The 16,761-nt window shown below is 33.7% G+C and overlaps 1 protein-coding gene across 1 annotated transcript in view; it reads right to left on the reverse strand.

The window, feature by feature from the left end:
* The window catches only part of LOC129231059 (transient receptor potential protein-like), a 103,578-nt gene extending 87,293 nt beyond the window's left edge, over positions 1 to 16,285 (reverse strand). Inside the window, exons 1-2 of the mRNA XM_054865307.1 lie at positions 16,201 to 16,285; positions 13,975 to 14,149 (exon numbers count right to left, since the gene is read on the reverse strand). Of these exons, the coding sequence (XP_054721282.1) occupies positions 13,975 to 14,149; positions 16,201 to 16,285 (260 nt within the window). The remainder of the gene's footprint in view (positions 1 to 13,974; positions 14,150 to 16,200) is intronic.
* Between the last annotated feature and the right edge of the window lie 476 nt (positions 16,286 to 16,761).

A 16,761-nucleotide genomic window follows, 5' to 3' on the forward strand; every position in this document is an offset into this window, starting at 1 on the left:
TGCATTTAAGGCTCTAAAAATTCGATTTTTAACTATTTTTATACATATTTTAGAAAGGGATGGAAAATTCGTGAGCTCCTCCTAAAACCTCCTTTTAAAGCTATCATCACGATATAAACTAGGGAGGGAGGGGGTCTTATCAAAGATCGTTTGTAATTGAAGTCCCAAAAAATTTCATTTAAGTTGCTTTTAAGCAAGTTAACTGATAAGGGCTGGATAAGCTAGTTTCCATTGACATTTTTGCCAAATAAAAGACTTAAAATGGAATTTTTTGCTACACATCAAGGCATTTGTGAAAGGACATGGGAAAAGGGTTCTCCCCCTAGTTTCGAAATTAAAGCCATAAAAACGAAAAATTAGGCTCTCTTTGGTCTTGTGAACCATAGGTATACTCTGAGAACAGCAGCATTTAGAGATCGTCCAAGTGTCTGTAGTTGGAATCAAGAAATGATGTAAAAGATGGAGAAAAATTTTGGAAATAAAAGTTTTGTTTTGAGGGTAGGGATATAATTTATCTCCCAATTAAGGCTTATGCTTCTTTTTCAGTGTAACACATGTGTTAAATTTTGTTATCTTCTCATAATATTTTTTTTCTTAAAAAAATTCCTACAATTACAAGGCTTTGGGAGGGACCATGGCCCCCATGGCCCCCCTCTAGATCCGCCCCTGCTCCTAGAGCATTTTAGCAAACATGAAACTAGACAAAAGTCAAGAATCGGCGTAGTTTTGGAGTGGCATTTGCTTTTTTGGCTTGCTGTTACAAACCATGGCTTCTCTTTTGGTGATGTTAGGGTATCCCCTATCGCCACGAAAGATAGCCTAAAATTGCGTTTTACTAACTTCAGCGTCAAAAAACTCCTGGACAGAACCCCGTTTCTTCTCTATTCTCTTAACATTACCACAGATAACTTAAAATATCTCATTTTAAGTACTAATTTACGTGGGATACTTCTCCAAAAGCCTATCTTCCAAACATAGCCTAAAATTTACTTCAGTTTCGAAAAACATATCAGGAGTGGAAAAACATATCACTTCCTTTTCTTTTATTGATTACCCCCCCCCCCCAAATTCAGCCTAAAATAGGCTTTTAAGTCATTAATACCGGGGAAAAAAATCGGCAGAGTCACAAGACCAAGTAACGAGGTGATATGCAAAAGCAAACAAGTCCACATTAAAAAAACTTTAGGGAAAACACGAAAAACTATTCTTTATTTAATGTTGGACTTAACACCAACAAAAAGTTGTTAATATTGTTCATTTTGAACCGAATGGTTAATATTTAAAATCATGTTTTGATGGAAATATGCTCATTTTTTAATTATTTACCGCTAAATATTGGATGTGTTCTTTTTTGCTTGAACTAGGTGGATATGTATTTTTTTGCGTGATCTAGTTTGGGATATGTTCTTTTTTGCCTGGACAATTTGTTTTCTCAATTTATTTAATAAAGCCCCAAAAACATATATAGCCTGATAATTTCAATTTCAAATCTAATCTGTTGCCCTACTCCCCCCCCCCCCTACAGATTTTTTACTTTGGCGATCATCACGATTATTTTTTAGACTTGGTTTACAATCAACTTTTTAGCTATATTGCTTAATTTTGTTGGTTTCAATTGAGTAAGGAGCATAAAATACTTTTTACGCACTGAAATTACTTTTTCCGTTACTGTTAAAAACGCTGTAGTGAACATTGAATCCATGTGTGTATTGTTGGAGTCACATGACCAAACTACAGCTTCCCATTGACTGAAGTGGACTTGTTCCTGTTTGCTGAGGACACATTTATTGATATGTTCTTTTGTGCACAGAACTTCAATTTTCAAAGCTCTAAAATAATAGGATGTGATTTTTTTCGGGGAAGGGGGGGTTGAAACTAACTACACTACCGTATAGGAATGAAGCTGACAAATAAAAATCAGTCATTACATCAATTTTGTATTTTTCTGGATGTCTGCTTTTGCATGTCACCTCCTGAACTGAAGTCACCAAAAGTAATCTAAAAGTGCGTAGACTTCAACTTAGAGTATTTTTCAAAGGAATGCCCCTTTCTCCCTTTGCGTCAGCAAAGGGGGCATACAATTGCGTTTTTTCAGAGTTTAATGTCGAAAATTTCCGAAAAAGCACTCGACCTCCTTGCGTCAGCAGAGGTTACCTAAAATTAACTTCAGTCTAGAAAAAAAAATGGGAGAACCCCGTCCTCTTTTTCTCTAACATGACCGGAAATTGGCTAAAATTGCAATTTTTTACGTCAATTCCAAAAAGTTTTCTAAGGGAGGGCTCTAAATTCCCCCCTCTCTACACGAATTTGTTTGCTTAACACGTTTAAAGATTACCACCTCGCTCTTCTACCCTTCCTTTGACTGCATACAACGTTTTTCTTTTCATCTTTAAATTTCGCTGCTATTTTTTTTCACTGGGGGCTTAGCCCCCTAGAGGCAAAAGTCTGACTTCACTTTTGACCCTTGATTTTCTAAAGATAGTTTAAAATTGGTTCCAGTCTCGAAAAAAGAACAAGTTCGGGAGGGAACCAATCGTTACCAAATAGATCCTAAAATTGCATTTTATGCACGACGATTTCAGTGTCAAAGAAATTTCGCCCCCCAAACTTCACGAAATATATTTCAAAATCCAGTTGTGGAAAAACTCAAAGATGGTCACTAAGCTTCCCTTTCCATGCAGTACCAAATATAATCTATAATTGTGTGTTTCAAAGTTAAATTGACTAACAATTTTGGATGCCAACCCCTGAACCTTTTTCATCCCCTGTGCATCACTATATATTTCAAAATATTGCATATCCAAAACTTGAACTTAGCGTAAAAGCCCTAGAGCGTCGTTACGGCATCATTAATTTCTATTTTGAACACCAGCAAAGAATTTTTTATTCTGAATAGAAAAATTCTCTTTCCTCCCTCTCCAGCAGAACTGCAAATGCGTAGTAACTAGTTTTACTTGTTGTATGGAAGTTTACTAAAACCATTCATTTATGAATTTCACATCCCCAGCTATTTTTGATTTTCAAATTAGATGTTTTCATTTACCCTAAAAATACCGTACTCTGGGGTGATTAAAAACAACCATGTTTTTCATTCTTCGCATTTTTTTTTTCTTTTCGGAAAACTACATTTTGGTGTACACTGTAAAAACGATTCAGAAACATTCCTGGAAAATAATGGGCAACTGATGTGCCCAATTTCAGCCAGAACATATCGTGCAAAAAAACATTCCCACTAAATAACAATAACTTTTCTGGAGTTGTCCTTGAAACTTTCTAAAGAACTTGGAAATCTCCCCAGTTAAAACCAGCCATGTATCGCCCAAATTAAGGTATCCGACTAGGTTCGGAGCAGTTTTTTTTTTTTTTTTTTTTTTTTTTTAAACACTATTATGAAATAATATTAATGTTTTTTAGAAGCAGAATGATCTTAAAACATGTATTTTGCTGAAAAATAAACCATAATATCAATAACGTTTATTAAATGGGTGATTTTTTGGCAAAAATGACTGAAAATTACCAGTTGGGAGAAACACTGTATTAATAAAAATTAACTAGCTACAAACAATTTGCTTAGATTTTTTCACATGTATAAATATTACACATGAAACAGACCGCAGGTTAAGAAATATTTCAAGAATTTTAACGTTTATGACAAATTATGTGACTTTATCCAGAAATTTCTCAAAAAATAGTCACCTTTTTTCGGTAAAAAAGCTATAAATCAAAAAATATTTCATCATTTACATAATCTGTGGTCTATTCCACTCACAAGTACTTACAAGACAGGCATGCCAACTTTCATGCTTGAATACTGAATAGAATTTGCAAAACCATGTTTTCCGTAGCCAGAATCGAGAAATAATTGCATTCTTCAAAAAACGTAAGTAAAGATTAGACTTAACACGCGTTATACTGCAGACACTTAGTATTCAAATGCTTATAACGTGAGTTCTAATTCGCGTAGATTATAAAACTAAAATGTTTCATAATCTTAAAGAATGGGGCTGTTGAATGAAACTATTTTGAGAAAAAGTGAATTTTGGTCGAAAATCGCCTTTTCAACGTAGTCGGATACCTTAAGTAGGTAATGCAAATTGAGTAGAACCTTCCTAAACTACCAAAAAAGCTCCAGAAGCACAAATCCAATCATAGCCAAAGCTAAGACAACATTGCAAGTAAGAACCATGTCCTTACATGCATTTATTTCCTTACAATGTTGCAGCTACCCAGTAACTTACTCGTTCTCATTATTACTCGTTCTCATTAAGAGCTTAATCAATCTGGACAGACTGTAACTAAGATGAAGCTGATACACTTAACAAACACGCTCAATCAATATTTAAACTGGTGGCTAAAAATATTTTTCACAGCAATGAGAAGTTTGCATTCATGCAACTCGTAGCAATTCAGGAAACTTTTTTGCACAGATACTTGATTTTAAGGGGAAATAGATAAAAACCTGTGAATTCCCGAAACATTCCACGGAAATAATCAGTGACGTTTAGAATCTTTTTACATTGTAAATTACTTTTGTGTGTATTTTACCTGAATTCGGCACTTAGTTTTTTTTTATATTACTTTTTAAAAGAATTTTTGATTGTGTTTAGAGGATTCAGCGTGTTGAGTGCAACCTACGAGTCAAATATGGAGTATTTTTGGTGTAGAACTCATTGGGCTTCTAAACCTATTTTGTATATTGCGATTACCTACCAACGTCAACCACACGGGGAGATAAATCAGTTAGTATCTGCCCCCTTTTTTCCTGAATAAATGGAAACACGTTGGGGTAAATGTAAACATGATTTCATTCGCTAACAAACAGTCGTTAAGTCAAATATTTCATACCCAGTTACTCGCAGAAAGTGTAGTCATGGTCACGATGCACTATACTTTATCTCTCATTAAATCTAAAAGAAAGGGAAGGCTATAAAGTTGAAACAACGGAATTTTATTTTCATTTACCCCAACCAACCCTACTGAACGAAGTAAGATTTCGTTACTTTTCAGAACCACAGTGAAAATAGTTACAAAAGTCGCATTATAGTGACCGCATCAAATTTTAAGCTAAGCCACTCACTCCAATGGTTGCAAGTGTGCTTATTAAACCAGAAAATTAAGTCCAATATTGGCATGCGTTAAGGGAATTGTGATAGGAAATGCGAAAACTTGAAGTCGTCAACAACAAATTCAGTTTTTTTTTATTGCCCATGCCTTCGTTTTTACATACAAATTAACTTAATTATCAGTGACTGATAACTGCCAATGTAAAAGGCGAACTGAGGCAGTTAGAAGCAATGGGATGTAAGTGCCAAAATTAAAAATTTGAAGATAACCAGTACAAATGGAAGGTGAGCTTCTCCTCTGTCTTGGGACTAGAGATAATACTATTAGCTGTAATAGGTGCTGCTATATACAGTGTGATTTAGACAACAATTTCAATAAAAGTCTATCTAGGACTTGATCTTTAAAAGCGTTTGACTCTCAAAACTTTAAATGTGTCCAATTACATCCCTTTGCTTCTCACTGCCTCAACTAAGATTTCGGGTATTAACTATATGCTCCCAGCGACACTTACTAAGAAACTAATTATGACCCATCTAACTTGTAAGTTGCATTGCACACTTCAATCATTAAGAGTGCACGTACTCGACAACATGTGCAAAAGAAAATCATCCGAAGCCTGCAGTCAAAAGTTAGTTATTTCTTTGACTCAAGTTATGAATCATACTGGTGTTTATTACTATTATTTTTTTTAAAATTACTAACTGGATGTTTTGACTTGAATTTCAAATATTAAAATAATTTCTTGCCTCACGAATTTTAATTAAATAACAAAACGTGCATTCTGCGTAATTTATTATCCATTGAATTTGTGAGGGGTGTGTTTTAGAGGGTCTTTTCTACGTTTCTGCGGGTACCCTCTTTCTTTGGGGGGATGGGGGTCCCTAAGCTTTGTGGGATAAGCTGCGAGAAAGCAACTAAACGAAATTAGATGTTTGAGCTTTAAGCTTAATCTATATGAATCCAATACATTCGAAATGTATCAAAAGTGTCTTTAAAATATTTGAAATAGTCTGATTTTACGGTTTATTGTAAAAAAAAGTTTCATCTTACTACTCTTTCTTCAACCTGATCTTACTTAATTTATTTCTTTGATAGGTTCCTATCTCAATTTTAATTGCGATAACTACGTGAATTGGTTAGAAATGAATTCATTTTTTTTTTAAATATTTTGTTTACACTTTTTAGCTGTGAAAGTTAGTTGTGAGAAATATTTTACAAACAATAAAAAATTAATTTCGGCACGGGTTGCCGTTGTTCAAATTATATGAAGCTTTTTTTACAACTGTTTTGACCTAAAAGGGAAAATATAGTGGGTGGCCAAATTATTAGGGACACTACTCAAATTCAAGTAATTTCAAGTTTACACATATTTTTTAAAGAAATAAACCACGAACCACATTTTTTTTCTTCTGCATAGCAGCTGGTATCATTATTACTGTTTTTTAGAATTGGCAACACTACCAGCCTGCGCCATTTTACAAATGTTTGAGGTTATTCCAGTTTCAGTTTATAATGAGAAAAAACTGCTGTGTGTGTGTGTGTGTGTGTGTTGTCGTGAGGTTATTTTAAGTATTCTAGAAACATTTCTTCGAAAGTTTTGCTGTCTACTAAAGTTAATACGTAATTAACACTTATTAATAAAGCAATGTTGTCACATTTTGCAATTAAATTTTAATATTCTATTTAGATTATTGATTGATATTGTCAAAACTGTATTTTAAGAATGGGCAATGCTTTAGACACGTCCCATAGAAAATGTAGGAAAAAAAAAAGCTTTACTATTCCCCTCCTTAAATTTCTAGAAAGCTATTACAAATTGGACAGGTGTTTCTAAGTCAGTAGTAGCATGCATCAAAAGATTAAAATTGACCAAAACAAGTTACTGAAAGCAGATCGCGTAGGCAAATGTGACAAAAAACGCATCAATGCTTTTGGTACCGGCAGTAGAATCAAGGATATTTTCAAATACAATTTTGGTGGATAAACATTTTTGGTGGAATTGCCGCCCCAGGTGGCGTCGCACGCTGCCTGGCGAGCTCTGGTAAACGAAACTTTTTCTCGACCAAAATGATAAAAGTGGAGTCGTCGGAAAAGCATGCCTATAAAACATTTAACTAATCAAAATAATAACATTATTTGTTAATTGCACTACTTAAAAATGGTACTTACACGATTCCAATCCTCAAATGTCATTTTTTTTTTGTTGTTGTTGTTTTGCCCACTGTATAAGCTTTTTCTCAGCATCGGTGCGGCGTGTTTTTCTTTTTTATTACATTTTTTTAAAAAAAATTTTTTAAAACTCTTTGACCAATTATATATACCTCCGGACAGTCAGTCCTGATGGAAATTTCAATGCCCTGCGTTCATTCATAAGTAAGACCGACTACACTCCTTTTGAGGGAAATATCACTGTCTGTGGCAGCATTGATGATGTGTTTTTCTGCCACATTTTCCTAGGCGATACACTTCCAGTGGCATGTTTTGGGCAAATTTTAATTTGATATATCCAACTATTGATCTAAAAACACCTGTTATACTTGAAATTCCTCTCTGGGTATGTGTGGAGGGAAGTAGCAATGCTTGTATTTCCCTACACGTTTTAGGGGACATGTCTGAAGCCTTACCCATTTTTAAAAAACTGTTTTTACAATATCAAGCAAGAATATAAATCAAATATTGAAATTTAATCGCAAACTATAGTAGCATTGCTTTATTAATAAGTGTTAATCAAGTATTAACTTTATCAGACACCAAAACTTTCGAAGAAATGTTTCTAGAGAACTTATATCCTCACGACAAAAAAAAAAAAAAAAAAAAGCAGTTTTTTCTCATTATGAACTAAAACTGGAATACCTCAAATATTTGTAAAATGACGCAGGCTGGTAGTGTTGCCACTTTTAAAAAAAACAATGATAATGATGCCAGAAGCAATTCAGAATATGGATATTAAAAAAAAGAAAATGTATTTCATGATTTCTTTTCTTAAAAAAAGAGCCTGAACTTGAAAATAAGAGAATTTGAGAAGTGTCCCTAATAACTTGGCCACCCACTGTATAAGAGGGTGTGTGACTTAAAAAATCGACTTTCATTTTTTTGGGGGGGGGGAGGGGGGGGCCCCTAATGCAGTACTTTTACGGTTCCGGAGATATTTTCAAACAATATCAATAACATTTTTAAACAAAATATTTTAATGTCCCGAAAAATATAATGAGTTTCTAGTTTATTCATTTTATACACACCAACTACTCAGTTTTCCTCATCAAATTTTTCAACCTCAACCGTTAATAACTAAATTATCAAACAAAGTAATGCAAACTGTAGATGCTAGTTAAAATGCCATTCTTACGTATTTTCTTGAATAAAACAAAAATTTGAAACCTTGACTCCTTGAAGTTAAAGAAAGGTAACTTCCTTATTGTGTTAACAAATCTGTGTCATAAGAAAATGGTTTTGTTATGAATATTAATTTTACAATTGAATAATCTTCTTTTGCAAGTAAAACTGTTCTTGAAAATATTTTCGCCTAACAAGCCAAAGTAAATTTTTGTCGATCAAATTTTGTTGAGGAGTAAAGAGAATTATTAATGCACACCAAAGCATAATTGAATCTATTTTTGTTAAAAGAGCGTAAGAAAACACTGTTTGTAAGAATAATTACTGAACTGGCCCTTTTCACGAAATTGATTCAATTGAGATATCAGATTTTTATTTGATAGCACCGTAATGTGTTTTTTTTTTTTTTTTGACTGTGGAATCCTGATTGAAAAGGCGTCGGACATTTGTAACCGGAGGGTTCCGGGTTTGATCCTAGTCGGTCAAAAATCCACCGTCTTCATTAATGGTAACTGGGTGACGTTCATGCTCGTGGTCACTAAGTCGTCCAAGTGAATCGATACCACCTTGGCTGCTATATCAGTAGTTGTTCGACTTCTGGTTTGGTTCTAAAATATCGAAAAGTCAATAGTTGGAACTGCCATTTATCGTGTGCTGTCTGAGCGAAATCGAAATGCCACCTAAACTGGTGCGCAATAAAACGGAAGCCGTATCTTTCTACTTTAAATCGAGTAGCTTTGCTACTGGAGCTCGAGTATCTGTTATAAGTAGCAACAACATAGTATTTTTGAATGGATGAAGCATTCTTTGGTATTTTTTTTTTATTTTTATTTTATGAAGTTTAACATTTAAGGAGGTATAAAAATCGTTTATCAAATTGATTGGCTTATGTTGACTTTTAGAAAATATTGCACTCATTTTACAGCGAAATATACTAGTAAAACGGGTTGCAGCACATTTTGCTGTAATATTTATTGCAAATAAGATTTTCAGGTGCAGCAGCAAATCCGTAGATTTTTACAATAATGCATAACTCTGCATGGACGGTTTTGTTAGTTGTTACTATCAATTATGCCAACGTTACACTCGAAGGAATCGCAATTTTACTTGAAGAAACTCCTGGTCAAAATCAACAAAAATCTGCTAAAGTTGCAGTCACTCGCCCCATACTGTATCAAGGCTCTCGGAACACCTATAGGAGGTACAGTCATAGAAAAAAAACGAAACACTTTTAATTATTCGGCCATTATACATGCTAGAAATAAAAGAAAGGTGTCATTCGACTTGGTTTAAAGTCTTCTTTAAAACTACGTAGGTAAAATTTTGATAAAGGACCATATACAAAGCAAAATGAGCACCATCTCTTGATTTTCAAATGGGAACCCCTATTTTTGGCTACATAATTACGTTTAGACCGCAAAATTCAGCCAGGGTACGAAATTTCACTGCATTCCGTGCAGTAGAACAGGAGTTATTAACGAAAAACGTTTTAGGGACCGTCACCACATTGAAAACGCTACTTTCAAGGTCACGGCTTATCAAGTACCGGAATGTAAACAAAGAAAAGATCGAGATTATCCAGCTCAATTCATGATTTTTTGAAGTTCTCTTTTTTCCGTAATTCGATACTTTTTGGCCGATAATGTTGCGCCAAAAAGCGATTTATGGTCGAAAACTTTTTTTTTTTGAAAAAAAGTTAAAATATTTACTGATTTTTGTCTATCTGGATTAACCAAAGAAATACGAATGGGGTTTGGCTGGTCCATCGTATAGATCGTTGTTTAGTAAATCGAATAATGACTAATTGAAAGTAATGGAACTTATTGCCTTTTCTAATATGAACCTATTGGATTGCTTATATAATCATTCAGCAAATTAGCCTCATAGAAATGCAAATATCCAACCTTATATCTAGAAACATGATGTGAATATGTTTGATAAATGTATTGCACCTATGTTACAGGTTTATTTTGGAATGAATAGAAAGTCTTTTAATGTAAAATGGAATTGCGCGTTTTTGATTTCACAGAACATCGACAGAAGTTTGGATCATCGCACTTAAAAATATAAAAAATATACCGCACTACGTGGGAAGACACACCATTAAATAGATTGGAGACTCGAGCGAAGCAAGGTCAAATTATTCCTTGAAAATTTGCTCTAAATACATAAAATAAACGAAGTATCAATCTAAAAATAAAACAGAAACAGGAGAATATAAATACCCGTTAATGAGCAAACCGTTCATACTCGAACTTTATTTGGGAAAAATTTGGTTATTTGAATTAACACAGTGAATAAACACAGTAATTGTTTTAGCGGCTATTTTGTAATCAAAAAAATAGAATTTGTTTCAAATCTTAATTTATGCGAAAGATCATAATGCGTGGTATTATTAAAAAGGCATAAACACAATCGGCGGTTTTAGTTAGACATTTAAGGGCTCTTAAAAGCAATTAAGGAAAGTAATTTCCCAATGCTGTTTCTAGCAACGAGATTCGAGATGGTCCAACCCGTAATTTAAAAAGACAAAAGTTATTTTAGCTTAAACCAAGGTGAACCGAAATCTGACTTCTTGTCATTTATCTGATTTTGTAAACAAAACTTAGCATTATTTGATTTTGTTTCGCGCACTATATACTTGCAATCTAACATTTTCTATAGAATCAGGCATTAGGCTAGCGCACCTATAGCAATACTATACACAGCATACCCGACAAGAGGTTTGATCGATCCAGAAGCTACAATTTCGTCCGTGCTGTGATATTTCGCAGACTGGAATAGGAACTAAACATGTGGGATGAAGAAGTCACCTTATTGAAGCTGAGAGTCCGAATAAACTGGTAGGTAAAGTAAATTTATCTGCTGTATGTTTACGGCATCTCACTGGTGAGATAAATTTTCTTCATCCACCAGTTTTTAGGCACTCTCAGCTTCAATGACATGACACCTGCTTCCTTGTCCGGTTAAACCTAGTTCAGGGCTGTTGTGCTCATTATTAGGAACCGCAGCAGCCATCGAATGGGATAACCAAACCGCAATTATATCGCAGTGAAGACGCGGGCCACATGCAGCCCTTGAAGCTGGTGCATGTGGCTCGTTGTTTGCTTAAAGATTTAGATCAGAAAGTAGAATTCATTCCAGTGTCATAAAGTTGGAGTCGAATATTCAGATATTGGATTTTGAAAAACATGCATTTAATAAGATAGGCATCTAGTAGTTGATAACAATAATTTATTATAACTCTTTTTTCGTCGATATTTTTCCATGTTATTCAAAAAAGAAAATAATTCGAAATTTTATCTTTGTCTAGCGAGGATGATTTTAATGTGAAATGCACCCACAATGACCGAGAAGGTAAATAGAAAAATAAGTATTTAAATTATAATTAAGAATAGACAAAATTCAACTTAATCTAACACGCAAATTAATGGTTTGTTAAATCTTTGACGAAGTCAAAAAAAAAAAAAGTTTACAATTAGTCACAACTACTACTTTCGTGCAGAATACAGCTCAAAACACGCGTCCTACTAATGCGACTGACATTTCCTCTCCTACATCTTAACACATTGAAAATCATTCAAACACTATACAAAAAAAAAATCATTCCTAAAAACCAGTAAACTTATCTAAGAGCAAATATTACCTATTGACCCATCTGGATACTGTTAAAGGCGAAACTCCACACTGTAGGCTATTTTTCGAGTACTTTTTCCCGATTTAGACAAGGCAATAATTTTTCCTTTAAGTAAATTATCACCGGGAAGAGCCATTAATTCTACACTGTCTATTGCAACATGACTAGCAAGACAATGAGGTTTTGTTGTATGTTTCTGTGAAAAAGTCGTGCATGTTAATTTTTTTTCTGAGTTATTGTTTTACAAAAGGCAATGACTAAAAGCAGAAGAAAAAAAAAAAAAAAAAAAAAAAAAACAGAAGTTTTTTAAGTGTAGCTTTTAATTTAAGAAGTTCTATAAAATATTCTTTTATTAGACAATGAAGTATTTTTTCGCTTTATTTACACATTGACGTCTGAACGATACCCACAAAAAACTGACGGTTGCAATATTGTGTTGTTCTTCTGCAGAGACAGCGAATAAATTTATCCATTTAAAAAATTCATAAACGTAACTCTAATGTAGAAAAACAACGTTATAATTGGTTTGCTTATTTTGTTGAACAGTTTTTTTCTTTTTTTTACGAAGAAACCAACTTTCATAATTTCTGTTTTAAAAAGTATACGGTCCCCTAAAGTGGGAAAAAATGAATTTTTAAGCATAGCGCAAAAACTACTGAATATTTTGAGCTCAAATTTTGGATTCCTATATAAAAGCTCTTCTAGATGGTTTTTCTGTTAAAATTTTATATGGTTTCAGATCATATTTTTTTCAAAAAATAATAAAATAATTCATAAAAAACTAAAACTACATTTTAGGTGTTGTAAATTATGTTTTTATTACTGGGCCGATTCATATTTTGGTATAAAAAACAATCTTTGCCGTGTCTAATCTAGTTTTTGTGTTATGAGTAAAAATATCAAAACACGTTTTAACATTACGAGAGGAATTTTTCAAAACTCGATTCTGAAGTAACGGCTGGATCGAATTAAACAAAACTTTGTATACAAAATTTAAAGAGGATGCTGATCACAAATATGCGATAAAAAAGGGGGGTTCTTATTGAAAAATTTGAAGTTGATGCTCGTTTTAATATGAAGACGACCCCCTTTTTTTTTTCTTATTAGACACAAAACAACAATTTTTTACCAAAATTATGTAGAACTTTTTATTCCTGAAACAATGACACCTTACACGTGTCTCTAGTGTCAATAGTCTTTGAATACGATCGAGTGTTTCGTTTTTTTTTTTCTATGACTGTACAAACTAGCGTAAAATGTTTCCAACTAGCATCATATTGAGTAATTCTGATAACCGATAGCCAAATACAGGGTGTCCGAAAATTTCTTGAAACATTATAAAAATTCAAATATTTCATGTGTCAAGGAATTTTCAGACTACCTGTATTATTTTCTTACTTTCAACAGAAAGAGTTATTATATTTTACATTGATACATATATCAAAAATGAAAAGGCAATATAAATGCGGCATTTTCCCACAACTTTTCACTTTTTAAAGCATCAGTTTTGTCAAACTTCAAAGTTTTTCTTAAGTGAAACCCAGAATTTTGACCATGGACTTTTTGAGTCCGTTTATTTCTACTAAATAAAACATAAAATGCTTTTTCGAAATTTTAAAATCTCGTTTGATACCGCTAGCATTAAAGTGATCTCTTAAAGTAATTTTTATGTCTGATATCCGGGTGGCCATCAGCCGGGTTATCAAGTTCCTCTCAAAATGCAAAGCAGGCGCCGAAATCGCAGCCTAGAAAAATCCTGCCTAGTCCATTTTGTTTTAATTCTATCAACTAATTATCTTAGCAGAATTTTCCATGATATATCCATAGTAGTCAAACAGCTGACGAAAAGTAATTTGAAATTTTTGCTGCTATATTTTTAACGTAAAATATCTTCATAAAGTTACAAAGAATATTATGCAGTAAATATAATAATAACTTACGCTCTAACTGCCGGAACATCTCCTCGTTCAGAACAAAGCAGAAATTTTTTCTCAAAGACAGATAGTTGAATGTCTTTTATCTCGCCGTCAATCACAGCTATTTCGTTACTTTGTTGTTCTTTTGAAGTGAAAATACTTCCATCTGAACAGCTGGCATTATTTTCATTTTTTCTTCCTTTTAATAAAAGATTAATCAAAAATTTGCGGAGCAAAAAATACAAACACATAAGCTTATAATAAGCAAATAAAAACATATAAATTGAATAAAAGCTTACATTCTGCTGCACTGCCAAAAAAAATTCAGAAACGTTCCTGGAAATTCATGAGCAGCTAATATGCCTAACTTCTGCAAGTAACATATCTGACAAAAAACAGGAAAATATTCCCGCTAAAAGTCAGTAACCTGCCTGAATGTAAATTAGAATATTTCTGAAGAATTCAGAAACCTTCCCAATAAAGGCCGATCGCATTTTTAGAATCAATCGGAAGTGTTCCTATAAAACTTCGATATGCTTACAGTAGTATCTTGGCACCATCCTGATTTACAAGGAATTTTCCTAAAGCATTTCAGCAAATGCGACCAAATCTAGAACCCCTTGAAAAGGACAGGCCGACGTATCCGACAGTTTGGTTCCATGACAGTTTTGGATCCGACCTTGTTTCTAGTATTTACAAATATGTTATACAATGGCGTCACTACGCGGGGATGGGGGGGGGGGGTCCGCCCCGGGTGTCACCCGTCTGGGGGGTGACACCCTAAGTGTAATTGCAAGTTTTTCAGTAATATGCACCTAAAATGCATTTTTAAGACTACATATTTGAAAATTTTCCGGGGATAAACATCCGGACGCCCCATTTCTATTTGTTTTTTGTGCATCAGTCCACTTAAAATTTCGTTACAACCCAAATGTAGTTGCTTCTGAAAATTGCATAAATATCATGTTTTTATGTTTCCAAAGTGTTTTTCTTCTTTTGCGCCTATAGATTGAAGGGCGGGGGTGACACCACAAATTACCGCCCCGGGTTTCACTTATGCTAGGTACGCCACTGCGTTATAATATTCACTGATTGCTTTGTGGTAAAAAAAAATGACGATAAGTTGAGTAAAATGTCACTTAAGGTAAATCTAGAAAGTTAACTTAGTTTACAAATTCCACAAAAATGTCTCGGGAAATGTTTACTGTAATGAACCTCATTATCACACCTTATTTATTTTTAATGTGTTTTAATTAAATCTTCTTCATTTACAGAATAAAATAATCAAACATCAATCACGGAACCCATCTAAACCTTGGACACCAGATTTCTGCAACGATTCTTTTTTACAAATACTAATTTTGTCCTCCGATAATTTTGGAACCAAAATGCCGGATACGTCAGTTCCCCTTATAGAGTGACCTTAACCAAAACTAATGTGTAATTCCAAGCAAATACCTAGCACCTTACTTATCAGCAAAAATTGCAAAGCTGCCAGTCTCCATTGATTAACTTCTTCAGTACGCTAACGCTCTCACCTAGAACCCCTTGATAATGACAAGCCCACTTATCCGACATTTTGGTTCCAAGACCGTTTTGGGTCCGACCTTGTTTCTAGTATTTATAAATTCGTTATAATATTTGCTGGTTGCTATGTCATACAACAATTGATGATAAGTTGAGTAAAATGGCGCTTCAAGTAAATCTAGAACTGTAACTTAGTTCACAAATTCAACAAAAATTAATCGGGAAGTGTTTACTGTAATGAACTTCATTTTCACACGTTATTTGTTTTTAATTTCTATTAATAAAATATTCTTTATTTACAGAATAAAATACTCAAACATCACTCAGGCAACACATCTAAAGCTTGGGCACCAGTTTTCTGCAAGGAGGCATTTGTACAAATACTAATTTTGTCCACCTGCCGATTTCGGAACCATTAATGCCGGATGAATCAGCTCCCCTTTAATAAGTGTCTTTACTCTATCTCACTTGAGCTCAGTCTAATACTGCCGCTATTGCAGAAAACTGGTGCTAAAGCTTTAAATGTGTTGCTTGATTATTTTATGCTGTAAATGAAGAAAATTTAATAAACACAAATTAAGAACAAATAAGGTCTGAAAATGAGGTTCATTACAGTAAACATTTCCCAAAACAATTTTGTTGAATTTGTGAACTAAGTTATCTTTCTTGATTTACCTTTAGTGACATTTTACTCAACTTATCAGCAATTGTTTTACGACATACCAACCAGCGCATGCTTCACCGCATTTATAAACACAGGAAACAAGGGTGGATCAAAAGCTGTCTTGAAATCAAGATAATTAAGCATGTCCTATTTAAGGGGCCCTTGCTCAGTCTATCTGAGCTGGCGGTAGTGGGCTTGAAGGCGAAACTCTTAATGTAAAGGCATAGTTTGTTTCGATACTGGTAGTAAAATATGGTTCTCACAATAGTGAGAAGTCTGCATTCGAGCAACTTGTAGAAAATCAGGAAACTTTTTTGCAAAGGTACTTGATTTTCACAGAAAACTCGTGGAAACCCGTGAAATCCTGGAGCGTTGTCCATAAATAATCTGTGACGTTTCAGAATTTTCTTATTATTCTGTTAAAAGCTTCATGCATATGTTAATACGCCTACTTTTATTCACGCTTATCCAATAATTCACATATTTACGCTCAAACAAGAACCACTTTTGACGAATTTATCGTTTCAAATTTTCATACTACAAAAGTAGCAAAAACAAAAATTCACACAAAGCGAAATGTTTTTTAACGTCGCCTGTTTTATAAGCTTCACTAAACTGAG

The sequence above is a fragment of the Uloborus diversus genome, chromosome 10 (assembly GCF_026930045.1).
Source record: "Uloborus diversus isolate 005 chromosome 10, Udiv.v.3.1, whole genome shotgun sequence".
NCBI lineage: Eukaryota > Metazoa > Arthropoda > Arachnida > Araneae > Uloboridae > Uloborus > Uloborus diversus.